This window comes from Rhamphochromis sp. 'chilingali' (genome assembly GCF_963969265.1).
Source record: "Rhamphochromis sp. 'chilingali' genome assembly, chromosome: 4".
NCBI classification, from domain to species: Eukaryota; Metazoa; Chordata; class Actinopteri; order Cichliformes; family Cichlidae; genus Rhamphochromis; species Rhamphochromis sp. 'chilingali'.
Genome location: NC_137948.1, coordinates 1,597,071 through 1,612,146, shown reverse-complemented (window position 1 = coordinate 1,612,146; position 15,076 = coordinate 1,597,071). Strand labels below are relative to the sequence as shown.

General features: G+C 47.9%; 1 protein-coding gene across 6 annotated transcripts in view; it reads left to right on the top strand.

Moving 5' to 3' along the window:
- Nucleotides 1-15,076, top strand: part of LOC308396152 (NLR family CARD domain-containing protein 3-like) — a 29,846-nt gene that overhangs the window by 7,825 nt on the left and 6,945 nt on the right. For all 6 annotated transcript variants that reach the window (XM_080881269.1, XM_080881268.1, XM_080881267.1 and 3 more), the window contains 6 exons: nucleotides 9,897-10,016; nucleotides 10,096-10,179; nucleotides 10,630-10,746; nucleotides 12,421-12,493; nucleotides 12,644-12,845; nucleotides 12,970-14,767. In XM_080881269.1, coding sequence (XP_080737395.1) covers nucleotides 9,940-10,016; nucleotides 10,096-10,179; nucleotides 10,630-10,746; nucleotides 12,421-12,493; nucleotides 12,644-12,845; nucleotides 12,970-14,767 — 2,351 coding nt within the window. In that variant the 5' untranslated portion in view covers nucleotides 9,897-9,939. The remainder of the gene's footprint in view (nucleotides 1-9,896; nucleotides 10,017-10,095; nucleotides 10,180-10,629; nucleotides 10,747-12,420; nucleotides 12,494-12,643; nucleotides 12,846-12,969; nucleotides 14,768-15,076) is intronic.

Here is a 15,076-nt window from a genome sequence, read left to right as displayed (position 1 = left end):
CTGCAGCCGTTAGCGCCGCTAACACTAGCATTGTTGGAGACCTTAGCTGCAGCCTCGAAGCGAGCATAGAAAGTGTTCAGCTCGTCTGCCAGAGTCACGGCCGCGTTCGTCATACCGGTTGTTGGTGCTTTATAGTCCGTTATTGTCCTTAGTCCCCGCCACAGGCTCCTAGAGTCACTCTGTTGGAGTTGTGACTCTAGTTTCCTCCCGTAGCGCTGCTTCGCCTCTTTCACCGCCCTCCGCACGTTATATGACGCGGCTTTGTACGGGTCCATGTCCCCCGTTGTGAGTCCCGTGTTGTAGGCAGCGGTGCGGGATCTCAGAGCGTTGCGGATGGTTTTATCCACCCACGGCTTCTGGTTGGGAAACGTTGTGATAGTCTTTGTCTCCACGGTATCATCCGCTAGTTTCCCGATGAATCCCACAACCGCTTCCGTAAACACGTTGACATCATCATCGGAGCTGTTTCTGAACATGCCCCAGTCTGCGTCATCGAGTGCGTCCTGTAACGCGGCCACCGATTGATCCGTCCAGCGCGCGACCTTCCTCTGAACCGGAACTTCCTGTTTCAGCCTTTGTTTATATTTTGGCATGAGGAAGATGGCGGCGTGATCAGATTTGCCAAACGGGGGGCGGGATTGTGCCTTGTAGCCGTCCTTGACCGTAGTGTAGCAGTGGTCCAGTGTCCTTTCACCCCTGGTGGGGCAGGTGATGTGTTGATAAAAGTTCGGCGCTGCGCGTTCCCCCTTAGTGTGTTTGTTGGGCAGCTTAGATAATGTCACTTCAGAAAAGAATATAGCCCATATGGTTTTCACTGCCCTATGCATAGCCAAGAAAACAGTCCTCATGAACTGGAAAAATAAAAATAATCTTAATTCTAACCAATATAGAAATTATCTATTAGATTACATTAGTCTTGATACAGCCTCTGCCACCACATCAGATCAACTGCTCTGGGCTCCTTTGATCAGCTCCATCACCTAGTGGGGGTGGGGGGTCATAGTTTGGTCCCGCCTTCACTGTTGTGATTGGTGTGGGGGTAGGGACAGGCTTAGGGCGTCGGGGGGTTCCCCGGAGGCATCTTCCTTGGGGGGCTCAACCCGGGGTAGCGGTCATGTCCGGTTAGGGGCTCTGTTGGCTCTCAGGTGACTGTTTCCTCGCGGCTGCGTGCAGCGGGACTAGGGGAGGGTCTGTGCTGTCTGGTAGCCTGACTGCCCCTGGGTGGGTCCGGGATGGGCGTGAGGTTCTGGGGGCGCTCCGTCTCTGGGCTGGGGCCCGGGCCGGGCCTCGGGGGCTTGGATCCTGGTTGGTGTGTTGCCGGGGTTGTGGGCGGGTGGGTGCATGGGGGCCCAGCCCTGGAGCAGGGTGCCGCCGGTGCATCGAGCCACCTGGGGGGCTCTTCAACTGGTGGGGAAGATTGTCACATCTTGCAGGAGCTTTCCTCTCCTCAGGGACTCTCTGCAGGAGGGGGAGATACAGGAGAGGTGGAGGAAGATCTCAGCCTGGGTGTTTATTGTCTTATGTAGTCTGGAAGATGAGTGGATGGTGGGGTGGGTGCAGTTTTCTCTGTGGTGGGGTTGGGCGGACTGTCCCGGGCTCTGTGGGGCCGGGAGGCGCTGCTGCGCTGGGCCCCGGTCTGGATGGGCCTGGGCCCCCTTTCCCTGGCGGGTTGCGGAGTATGGGGGTGCCTACTGGGGTCAGTGGGGGAGCTGGCCCCAGGGAGGGGTCACTTGCCCCTCCCTTCCTTCCCTCCCCATCTCCAGCTGCCTCCCTCTTCCCGCTCCACCACAACCACCCACACATGCAGGGCCTTGGAGTAGGGGTATGTCACCAGGGTGCAGAGGAGGCTACCCCCCCCCCCCCCCCCCCCCGTCCCCTTCTGGCTGCCTCTGCCTCAATTTTATCCCACAACTTAGACATTCACATTACTCACACTCTCATTACACATACATATAGAATCTTGGGGGTGGGCACGATACACGGAATCCAAAGTACCATCAGGGTGTACACCCCACCCCTGGCGTCGTTGCCCACTTCTCAATTTAAAATACACGTAGACATTGAGGGCTAGCAGGAGGGACCATGCGCTTACCTGCTGCTCTCTGGCAGGTAGCTCCAAGCCCTCCTGGGTTTTAAATGCACCTTAGAACACACATGCATCAACACTACAATGAGCGGGTGGAGGGAGGTTTGGAGTCTTCTCTCACCCCCATTCTCTGCGACCTGCTGGAGCGGGGGGGCTAGGAGGAGCAGTTGGCCGTCCGACTGCGGTCTGGAGTGTGGGGCCTCCCTGCTGCTGCGGAGTCGGGGCGGTCTGCCTCCCCCCACCGCAGGGAAAAGGGTAACACCACCTGGGTCTGGGTGCAGTTTCCCCCTCCAGGGGCGGGGGCACCTAGACCCGGTTCGTAGAGTACGCTTGGGGAGTGTGATCGTGTGTACAGCGTCTCTTTATGTCTGTCTCCACGTTGGTTGAGTGTGGAGTAAGTGTATATGAGACCATGAGGGGGGGAATGGATGTTTGTATCTGTGTGTGCCTGTATGTCTGTGTCTATATGTCAGGTTGGGTGTCAGGCGCCACCTCTCTGGGGACATCTCAGGCCCTCCAAGGTTTGGAGGCCTATCTCCCCCCACCACCACTTCCCCTGCCAGTGGCGGACTCCCTCAGACATCGGTGCGTTGGTGGTTCTTTGTGTCCGGGGGTGGGCGTCCAGGTACACACCGGCTCACTCCTTGGCGGCCGCTTATCGGGGCCTGGAGCCTGGGGCTCGCTCGGGCCACTTCGGAGGTGGGGTGCCCCCGGCCTCTCGGCCTGGGGCTCGGTCACTCAGGCACGGCTGGCTGCCGGCGGAGCTCACGGGCGCGTCACTGCAACCCCCCCTGGCTTCTGCTCCGCGGCTGCTGAGTGAGCCCTCATCTGGGACTCTCCTCAGCTCTTTCTGGGACAGTGGCGCGGCTGCCCCTCTGTTGGTCTTCCTTGGTCTCTTGTGTTCTGGGGGCCTCTGGATGTCTGGAGTTTTGATCTCCTCCATACCTGCTTCATACCCTGGAGGACGGGGCTGTGGCCCCCCCACACCCTCTAGCAGATCATTACATGAAGGAACCTTTTAAAAAACAAAAAACAAGCGCGTCCATGCTCACAGGTGTACACACGGGTGATCACACCCACAAACTACACCCTTTTTGGCTCCTACCTCAAAGCACACTGTGTTCTGTTGATCTTAGGTGCTGCACAATAATGTTTAATATTTAGTATTTACTGTCATATTCCCATATATCATTGTGATGTTGTTTATTCTATTACTCTTGTTCTCTTCTGCTTGTTTTCTTTTTTCTTTCTCAGCAGGTGATCCAGGTGATCGATATATGCATTTTTTTTCTTTTTTTTTTTTCTGCTCATTCTGTTGGTTTTTGTCTTTTGCCCTTCTCCCCCGTCCCTCTTCTCAGCTGTTTCTCTTTCCCTCTTTCTTTCTCCCCTTCTTTCCCCCAGTCAAGTCTGTCCCGTATTCAGTAAGTGAAAATAAAATAAACAATAAAAGGTGAATCAAATGGACCATTACGGCAAGGCTGGGATGGTTAGTTTGGTAAAGTAAATCCGTTGGGCATCTTTCTTTGCCTTTAGACAACAATTCTGATGGCAAAAGAACCAAACGGGACAGGCAAAAAAAAAAAAAAAATCTGGCCACTGATATAGTCCTTAAAATAATCCCATACAACAAGGCTGGAAGTCTCTGGAGAGGGGCTAGTGGCAAAGTAAAACCTTATCATGCTGGATAAACTTTACAAACTTGTCTCTTTTCTTTTCCTGTCCCGTTTGGTTCTTTAACCGTCAGATCTGTTGTCTGAAGACCAACAAGGAGACCCGATGGATGCCTTGCCGTATTGGTCCATTTAATCGACCTTTGTTGTTATTATTTATTTTATTTTATTTTCAGTTGTTACAGACGGGACAGACATGACTGAGGGACAGGAAAGGGAGAAAGAAAGAGGAAGGAAAAGATGAACAGGAGGGAAGAGGGACAGTGAGAGAGGAAACTTATAAAGAGAAAGAAGGGAAAAAAATCTCCTGGATCAGCTGTTGAGAGAAAAAGAAGAGAAAACAAGGAAAAAAAACAGAGCAACATACTAAACACAACACCATCACGTTAATCTAGCTAAGTGTGAACAGCGGTAAATACTAAATATTGAATGTTGTTGTGTAGCAAACAGGACCGACAGCGCACAATGTGCTTGGAAATGGCAGCCAATAGAGGTGTAGTTTATGTTTATGGACAGACATGAACAAACTTCTGACAGAAGGGTTGAATTGAAACGCCGTTGTGCAGCTTTTGCAGTAAGATGTGGAAGAGACGGAGTAAGTGGGGCATGATCTGAAATAACTATGCTATCGTAGGCACAGCAGTGGACCTGCTACAGATAATTAATGTAATGTATGTGTCATGGTCCTGGGTCTTTTGACCCAGCGTTTTAAGTTTGAGTTTATTTTGTTCATTAGGTTATCTAAGTTCATTTGGTTATTAGACTCCTTGTGTTTTCTTCCCCTGTATTTAAGCTTCCCCTCACCCTTCGTGTTTCATGCTGCGTGTCTTATGTTATCAAGTTTGTATTATCATGCCTAAGTGTTTCTAGTTATTATTTTCCCCTCGTGTTTCCAACCATGTTAAATCTCCCCTGCTCTTCATGCGTTTCATGTCTGTGTCTTACGTTGTCAAGTTCGGGTTGTCATGTCTATGTCTCATTATGTTTCCTGTTTTATTGTGAAGAGGTCTGGTGTTCTGTGTTCATCATGTTCAGTTTTACTCTCCCACTGTGACGTCATTATGTTCATGTGTGCCAGCTGTTTCCTCATGTGTCTCCACTTCCCCTAATCACCTCCTGTGTATTTAAGTCCTCTGTTTTCAGTGTGTGATTGTCAGGTCGTCTGTTGTCCACGCCATGTTTCCTATGCCATGCTTCCAAGTTTCTTGTCTAGGTTTTTCTTATTGTTTGTTTAGATTTCCCAGTTTAGGTTTGTGTTAATTTTGCTTCAGTTTGCCTTGCCCTTTGTTTGTACCTTTTTTACCAGCCATATTAAACGGCTCGCTTTTTGTTAACATTAAAGTTTTGTTCCCTGTTCCTTGGAGTCTGCATTTTGGGTCCTTTTTCAATTCATACAGTCTGCCCTCGCCAGACTGTGACAGAACGACCTGACCAGAATGGACCCAGCAGACATCTTTGAGGATTTTTGGGAGTTCAGCACTCGTGTGACCATTCTCCATGGACAGTGGAAAATCTATTCTGCGTGCAGACAGGAGAGTGAGAAGGAGTCAGTTAGAGTTCAGCTGTACCGGATTCTGTCTGCATACCCGGCTTACATGGAGGGATTGTCGGAGGATTTGCACGGCTTCATCCGCACCGTGTTGCCAAAGCAGCCCCCCAGCATGCAGACTGAATTACTCCAGCCCCTCTGTGACGCAGCCCTCCCTATGCCAGCTATAGGAGCTAAAGTTGGCGTGTTGAGTCTCCCGCCTGTCTCCATGTCCATGTCGCCACTGCAGCAGACAAGTGCTGCGTTTTCCTCACCTCAACCGGTGGCTGTTTCCAGCGCTACATTCATCTCAGCCGTAGCGGCGCCGGCCTCCACGACCACGGCTTCCAGGAGGAGGCGGCGTCCAGGTCGTCACCACGGCTCACAGCAACATGAGGTGGGTGATTGTATTCTGAATCCACGCGTTTTTTCTAAGGACAATATTGGAACAAACACTGCCTTAAAGGTTCATGGGCATGTTTATGAAATGACTAAGACTGAAAAATCACCAGCCAAGTCTTCCACGGAATATCTTATCCCTCTGCACAATTACCTAGCATCCCAGTGTATTGATCATGCTATGAACTTTGCTTCCAAGAAGCCAAATTATAAGACTGTTTGCACTGGAAGTGCTAGCCATGAGGCTCAGCTAAGCTACTGTGGGACCGAGATCCAGGCCAGGTTGGAGCCAGGGGCTAAGTTGGAGTTTGTGCAGCCTTTTCCTGTGTCTGCTGGAGGGCCCGAGGAGCCCGTCCAGCACCATGCCGCGTCGGCTGGCGGGCCCGAGGAGCCCGTCCAGCCTCACGCTTCGTCAGCTGGCGGGCCCGAGGAGCCCGTCCAGCCTCACGCTTCGTCAGCTGGCGGGCCCGAGGAGCCCGTCCAGCCTCACGCTTCGTCAGCTGGCGGGCCCGAGGAGCCCGTCCAGCCTCACGCTTCGTCAGCTGGCGGGCCTGAGGAGCCCGTCTGGCCACCTTCTGCTTCACCACCTGTGGCTGCAGCGCCACCTCCTGCGGCTCCCGTGCCGCCGCCTGCAGGACCACCACCTGCTGCGCTACTGCTTGCTGCTTCTACGCCTCAGCCTGAGGACGACGCCTCACCTGGTTCTGCCACACCTCAGTCTGAGAACTCATACGAACTCATTTCACCCACTATAGACTGTGTGTTGCTGCAACTTGAAAAGCAACCTGCCTCGTCAGCTGGAGGGCCCGAGGAGCCCGTCCAGCCTCATGCCTCGTCAGCTGGAGGGTCCGAGGGGACCGTTCAGCCGCCACCTGCGGCCGCCTCGTCGTCACCTGGTCCAGCTTCGTCAGAGTCTTCAGCCTCGTCTGGTCCAGCTTCGTCAGAGTCTTCAGCCTTGCCTGGTCCGGCCTCTGCTGCGTCTGGCCCTGCCTCGCCTGGTCCTGTTGTGCCAGCTGGAGGTTCAGCCAAGCGCGCCCAGCATCCTTCCACGCCATCGCCTGCAACGCCATTATCTGTGCCTGCCACGCCTCAGCCTTGTCTCCTTCCACCTGCCAAGCCACGTCCAGGTCCAGCACGGCTGTTTCCGGAGCCTGTCAGGACAGCCTGTCGACGGAAACCAACCAAACCATCCAAGGATTATCGTCCACGCCGTCGACCACCCGCCAAGCCGCCCGACAGGTCTCGTCCACGTCACCGCCGGCCACGAGCCAAGCCGCCCGACAGGTCTCGTCCACGTCACCGCCGGCCACGAGCCAAGCCACCAGAGTGTGGCCAGCCATGCTTGCTTCGCCACTGCCACCTTCCACATGGCCGGCCCCCTGAACCCTTGAACTATGGACTACTGTGCCATCGGCCTCCAGGTCGGCCACCTGAACTACTCCGCCATGAACTCCTTTTCTGCCGAGATCATGGTCGCCCTCCTGAAACAGGGTCTCGGACTCTTAAGCCCTTGTGTTTGGACTGAGTGCTTCAGATTCTTTGTTTTTGTGGTTTTGTTTCTGGCCCTCCGTCCTGGACCCCCGCCGCCCGCCCTGGGTGGGTTGTTTTGGTTTTGTTTCATGTTTGTTTTCTTGTTGCTGCATTTCTTTGTTCATGGTTTTGGGCGTCTGGAATCCGCCCTTGAAGGGGGGGCTCTGTCATGGTCCTGGGTCTTTTGACCCAGCGTTTTAAGTTTGAGTTTATTTTGTTCATTAGGTTATCTAAGTTCATTTGGTTATTAGACTCCTTGTGTTTTCTTCCCCTGTATTTAAGCTTCCCCTCACCCTTCGTGTTTCATGCTGCGTGTCTTATGTTATCAAGTTTGTATTATTATGCCTAAGTGTTTCTAGTTATTATTTTCCCCTCGTGTTTCCAACCATGTTAAATCTCCCCTGCTCTTCATGCGTTTCATGTCTGTGTCTTACGTTGTCAAGTTCGGGTTGTCATGTCTATGTCTCATTATGTTTCCTGTTTTATTGTGAAGAGGTCTGGTGTTCTGTGTTCATCATGTTCAGTTTTACTCTCCCACTGTGACGTCATTATGTTCATGTGTGCCAGCTGTTTCCTCATGTGTCTCCACTTCCCCTAATCACCTCCTGTGTATTTAAGTCCTCTGTTTTCAGTGTGTGATTGTCAGGTCGTCTGTTGTCCACGCCATGTTTCCTATGCCATGCTTCCAAGTTTCTTGTCTAGGTTTTTCTTATTGTTTGTTTAGATTTCCCAGTTTAGGTTTGTGTTAATTTTGCTTCAGTTTGCCTTGCCCTTTGTTTGTACCTTTTTTACCAGCCATATTAAACGGCTCGCTTTTTGTTAACATTAAAGTTTTGTTCCCTGTTCCTTGGAGTCTGCATTTTGGGTCCTTTTTCAATTCATACAGTCTGCCCTCGCCAGACTGTGACAGTATGGTGCACGAGTGAGAAGTAGAAGTCTCTCTTGTGAGGATTTAAGGTACACTAAACATCACACATTCCATATTCAGGTAGAAAGATGTCGTCACAGCTTAGTAATAATGCTTTGTGAGGCTTCTGGAGTCTTTGGGAGCCTCTTAAAGCCTCGCCTGTAGAACATAATGTTCGCCCGTTGATTAAAGACCTCAGGATTGTAGTCTTCCACACTACAGATTGTTGCGCCTCAGCAGGTGAATCTCCTGCTCCTCCAGGCCCTCAAATGATGAGGTCCTCGGTCTGGTATCGATGGAGACGAAAGATCACCGGGCAGGGCGGGTGGCCCACGGGCAGCTTAGCTGCAAGGGAGCAATGTTTTCTATCGAGCTCAGGTGGAGATGGAAGCAAGTCTTTGCGCAGTAACTCACAGAGAAGGTTAGAAAGGAAATGAGTGGGGCGCCCATTCTCAGTGTCTTCAGGTGATCCGAGGATCTGAGGTAACTTTTATGCTACAATAAGCATAAAAGTTACTGTACGGCTATCATTTGTTAACATGACGCTTGTTCCTATACATGTAATACATTTATTACCAACCCGCTGGTCATTCAACATGACTTCTGAGGTCTTAATCCAGCTCAAGATGCTGTAGATTCCCGACAGTAACAAGCTGGCAAAACGTAGTTCTATTAATCTGCACTCGATTACTCTGGAACTGGATGTAAGTCCCGAAAAACTGAATTGTTGAACTGAAACTGAAATTAGTCGAGAGCTACATTTTTAAAGGATAAAATACAGTTTCAGAGCAAATGAATTCATTTTCAAAATATAAAATTCAATTTTAATTTAGTGACTATCAAACAAATATAATGAATTTCAAATCATGCAAATTCAGTTTTAAAAAGCATTGATTCAAGTTACAATTCAGATTCAATCTGAGCAATTCAAATTTAACTTCTTCAAATTCAGTTTCTGATGGCACAAAGTTCTGCCCACAGTTGATGTTTGTGTATTCTCTGTAACACCTGACACTGATTATCTAAAGAGGATTTTAATTTTTACAACAACCAGCGAATGTCTTAATGTGGGGGTGTGACTGGGTGAGGGAAAGACTCTACAATAATACAAGTAAAACAGAGAAAACCCAACAACTCTTCGTAATATTCTGATGCCTGCAGACATGCATTTACTATGATTATTATGATTGGGTGATTTGGAGGCTGAAATCAGCTCTGTGACACTTCTCGCAGTGAACTGATGAAAGCAGTTTGTGACAGAGGAAACTGTCTGGCTGATTCTCAGAGATGATATTTGGACATGTACTCTGTTACTCTGAGGTGTGCTGCTGTAAACGATTGTGTACTTTATTCTTTCCATACGTGCCAGTGCAACTCCGACTCAGTTTGATCGTCTGTCTCTGAACATTTACAGTTTTTATCAAATGAAAGGAAACAGGAAACACAGTGCAGTGAACGCTCTGCACAAGAACAACATTCAGTTTATTTCTGTAATGTGAACGTTATTTTTCCTCTCATTAACATGATACTGTCATAAGTACATTAATTAATAACATAATGTTGATAAACTGTGGTTGTAGAAGTCTGTACAGTCTCTAAGAATAACGCTGCTTGTTGCTGTTATTATTGATCCCTTATTGATATGTGATGGTCAGTCCTACAACTACAGCAGATACCTCGTATTATCTGCACTCAGATGGAGCAGATCAACACATCAGACACGACCTCTGCAGCTCTCAGCTGATGTGCACATGAATGATTGTGTTTCCTCTGCAGGTGAAGGTAGAAAGTGTGTGTGAGCTGATTTGGATTGAGCAGCATGGATCAGTGTGAGGACAGAGAGGAGGGAGCCCCTCCCTCTAAAAGAGCCAGAGAGAGCCAGACCAAAGCTCAGAGGTGAGATGACCATCTCTAACTGTCCATGACTCCATGTCACAGCTCAGCACTCACATCTCTGCTCCATCATTATTCACAGGAACCCACCTGGACCTCCACCCAGAGAGCATGACAAGTCTAAAAGCCCTCCCATAGAAGACCTGCCTGTGTCTGCTGCAGAGAGGTGAGCTGTTAGTAACATGAACTCTGTGTTGTCAGTTTGTTGTCTGATGTAAGTGATGATGATCTTTTTGCTTCGTGGTTTTTAAAATGATCTAAAATGTCTCAAAGGACACACAGGCTCAGCTGTAACTGTCATTTTTATCTGGTTTGAAGCCACATTTTGACAGAATTGGCTGTTTTTAACTATTTATTTTAAGAAGTTGTGGAAATTTAGACATCAGACATCTGGATCCTGAACTGTTATAGAAACAAATGCTAGCAGTGGGTAGTTTGACTTTAGCCTCGTGGCTAAACTGACCAAAACCAGCATGCTCACTGCCAACACTAGTTTGGAGTTTCCTTCTGCTCATGCTCAGCCTGCAATCCAGTTTGTCTTTAGGATGATGAAGGTATCCTAATCTTCATCAGCTTCTGTAGCTGCAAATTAAAAAAAATGTTTCCTCCCTAACAGGACCCATGGGAGTCCAGCTGGACTTGAAGCTGGACCCAGTTGTGTGTCCTTCAAGAGTGACCGGTCTAGACGTCAGCCCATTGATTTTAAAGTCCAGCAGGTGTCTGCTGCAGAGAGGTGAGCAGCTAGTAACATCAACTCTTTGAGAGCTGATTTAACGAACCTCTCTTGAAGGTCTGCTGGAGGTGTTAGTTGAAGATCTCATGGATATATCGACAAAACATTGAGAAACTAAAAACTATAGAGCATCTCATTCATTTAAAAACAAAGTTTATTGTTTTAATTACAAGAAACCTTCCAACACTGTAACTGACTGACCCATTTTAAAACGAAATAAAGCAGGAGGCCCAAACCATTGCACATACTGGTTCTGTATAGCACAAACGTTCTGCTACCAAATGACACCTGAGCATCCTGACTCAGGGTTTGAACGATTCATCCCATCGTCTGATCCAAACCATATTGTTAACGTTAGTACAGGAACCTCTCTGTGGTTTGTTTATGACAAAACTGTGAGATTTCAACCTCTTGGATATGAATGTGGTTGTTTACCAGGACACAGATGAGTCAGAGACAGTTAGCAGCTCTGTACTCGTGTCCAACACGATGATCCAAAAAATGGTGAAGTTTGAGAGACATAATTATCTACTTCAAGTATCCGGTCGTTAAGTGATGACGTGATGAATCCTACTTCCGGGTCTAAAGTAGTCTGCGTTTAATATGGCTTTTGTGTTGTTAACATGTTTAATGTTTTGTATTTTCTTCTATTTGATCTCAAAAAGCTCCTAAAACAGTCAGTGATCACTGTTGACCTCCCTCGGCTTTTATTTCCGCTAATCATTTATTTAAGCTCAGTTTTTAAAACCTTAGGATGTAACTACAGCCCAGCCCATGCAGCAGTATATGAACGACTAACCTCGTATTGTGGATGGATTATCTCAGTTGTTCTTCTGGCTGAAGTTTGGTCCTTTTACAGCATCCTGCCATGCGATTACATTTGTTCCTGACCACCGAGAACACTCACGTTAACTTTTATTGAGTGGAAAAAAAGTTAGCTTGTTTATATTATGCTAACATAGCTGTGTCGCTAGCGGTCACGTAGCACATCATTAAATAGCAGCTAGCCCAACTTCAGTAACCCTACAAACGTCACTGCTGTTTAATTTTCTGTCTTCATTTATGCTGGAAGTGATAACAGAGCTGTACATTTGAATTTGTTTCCAAAACCCCGCAGTCAGGAAATGCTATATTGTATTTAGATAGAAGCTAGCGAGCTAACTTCCTGCTAACTTCTAACTTCGTTAAATGTCATAAATTCCGTTTTCATGGATGCCTGGATGTTAAACTCAATTGTTACACCTGGTAGAGCAGAACGCTGATCATTTTATTAAAGATGAAAGACTTTAGACAGTTTTTCAACTCTCAGTAATGCCACAGTGATCGTTTGATATATGGACCTGCAGCGGAGTTTAGACCCAGACACGGCTAGTGACATCAGACTTAACGACCGGATGGTCGTTGAGCTGAGAGAGGAATTAATCATATCTTAGACGATTGATTGTTATTTAACTATTTCATTATGTTTTCTTTACAACTGTCATCCAAAGAGAATTTGTTAGCAGCTGATGTTGGCTTTTAGTTGGGAAACTTAAAGTAAAAAGAAACTAAGCTGAGCTGTTGATTTTTAGTACGATCAGCTGAAATCATAGCCATATACGACTAAGAGCAGTCATCTAAATAAATGTCTTTGTCAAAATATCACTGGCTGAATTGATGATAATTCCTCCACAGAGTGGACCAGGAGAGCTCAGAGGTTCAACGTGGTCAGACTGCCCATCAAACACAGCTGGACTCCATATTTATGGTCTGTACATGTACAACAACTACTTCTACATCTATTCTGTTCACAGTCATCTCCATGCTGCTCTTTGTAGACCAGCGGGGTGTCAGTGTGTCCAAAATGGATCTGATGATTTCAGTCTGATTGGCTCATTCATAAAGTATTCTGTTCCAGCTGCTGGAGGACAACATCATCACGTTTGTGAAGAACGAGCTGAAGAAGATCCTGAAGCTTCTGAGTCCAGATTACCCAGAATGCTTAGAGAGTCAGAGGGAGGATGATGAGAAGAGCAGAAGCAGAGAGGCATTTGTGAAGATCACAGTGGACTTCTTGAGGAGACTGAATGAGGAGGAGCTGGCTGACCGTCTGCTGCGCAGTAAGAAACAGATAAAGATTAGAGCTGGTTAATGAATGCTAAATTAACTAATATCTTGCAGATGGACAACATGCATGTGTACTTAATAAATTCTTGACTGAGATTTAATTAATTTGTTTTTTAGAAATTCCCACTGAAGGTTTTCAACATCATTTCAAGTCTGCACTGAAGAAGAAGTTCCAGCATGTGTTTGAGGGCATCGCTAAAGCAGGAAACCCGACCCTTCTGAATCAGATCTACACAGAGCTCCACATCACAGAGGGAGGGACTGCAGAGGTCAATGATGAACATGAGGTCAGACAGATGGAAACAGCATCCAGGAAACCAGACAGACCAGAAACAACCATCAGACAAGAAGACATCTTTAAACTCCCACCTGGAAGAGATGAGCCAATCAGAACTGTGCTGACAAAGGGAGTGGCTGGCATTGGGAAAACTGTCCTGACACAGAAGTTCACCCTGGACTGGGCTGAAGGCAAAGCCAACCAGGACTTCCAGTTCATGTTTCCATTCACTTTCAGAGAGCTGAATGTGCTGAAAGAGGAGAAGTTCAGCTTGGTGGGACTTGTTCATCACTTCTTTACTGAAACCAAAGAAGCAGGAATCTGCAGCTTTGAAGACGTCCAGGTTGTGTTCATCTTTGATGGTCTGGATGAGTGTCGCCTTCCTCTGGACTTTCACAAAACTACAATCCTAACTGATGTTACAGAGTCCACCTCAGTGGATGTGCTGCTGATAAACCTCATCAGGGGGAAACTGCTTCCCTCTGCTCGCCTCTGGATAACCACACGACCTGCAGCAGCCAATCAGATCCCTCCTGGGTTTGTTGACATGGTGACAGAGGTCAGAGGGTTCACTGACCCACAGAAGAATAAGTACTTCAGGAAGAGAATTGGAGATAAGAAGCAGTCCAGCAGGATCATCTCCCACATCAAGACTTCACGAAGCCTCCACATCATGTGCCACATCCCAGTCTTCTGCTGGATCACTGCTACAGTTCTGGAGGATGTGCTGGAAACCAGAGAGGGAGGAGAGCTGCCCAACACCCTGACTGAGATGTACATCCGCTTCCTGGTGGTTCAGGCCAAAGTGAAGAAGGTCAAGTATGATGGAGGAGCTGAGACAGATCCACACTGGAGTCCAGAGAGCAGGAAGATGATTGAGTCTCTGGGAAAACTGGCTTTTGATCAGCTGCAGAAAGGAAACCTGATCTTCTATGAATCAGACCTGACAGAGTGTGGCATCGATATCAGAGCAGCCTCAGTGTACTCAGGAGTGTTCACACAGATCTTTAAAGAGGAGAGCGGACTGTACCAGGACAAGGTGTTCTGCTTCATCCATCTGAGTGTTCAGGAGTTTCTGGCTGCTCTTCATGTCCATCTGACCTTCATCAACTCTGGACTCAATCTGCTGGAAGAACAACAAACAACCTCCAAGAACTCTGACACAAGAGAATCTACAGAGAAAAACTTCTACCAAACTGCTGTGAACAAGGCCTTACAGAGTCCAAATGGACATCTGGACTTGTTCCTCCGCTTCCTCCTGGGTCTTTCACTGCAGACCAATCAGACCCTCCTACGAGGCCTGCTGACACAGACAGGAAGTAGCTCACAGACCAATCAGGAAATGATCCAGTACATCAAGAAGATGCTAAGTGAGAATCTGTCTGCAGAGAAAAGCATCAATCTGTTCCACTGTCTGAATGAATTAAATGATCGTTCTCTAGTGGAGGAGATCCAGCAGTCCTTGAGTTCAGGAAGTCTCTCCACAGATAAACTGTCTCCTGCTCAGTGGTCAGCTCTGGTCTTCATCTTACTGTCATCAGAAAAAGATCTGGATGTGTTTGACCTGAATAAATACTCTGCTTCAGAGGAGGCTCTTCTGAGACTGCTACCAGTGGTCAAAGCCTCCAACAGAGCTCTGTAAGTAAATATGTGGTCATTCCTTTTTGAATTTGTGAAATATTCAAAATAATTCAGCTTTTAAAGGTCCTCTCGAGCCTCTCGATTATCAAAGACATGTCTTTAAATTGCTGCATTCATCTTTCCCTGACTAGTCTCCTGGTTCCTGCTGCCATAAACCTTCCCCACAGCATCCTGATGCCACCACTTGTTCACCTGTAGAGATGGTATTGGCCAGGTGATGACCTTTAGCTGGTTTCCTTTAGACACGACATTTGGCATTCTGGCCAAAGAGTTCACATCAGATCTTTGGTCACCTCTCTATTTGCT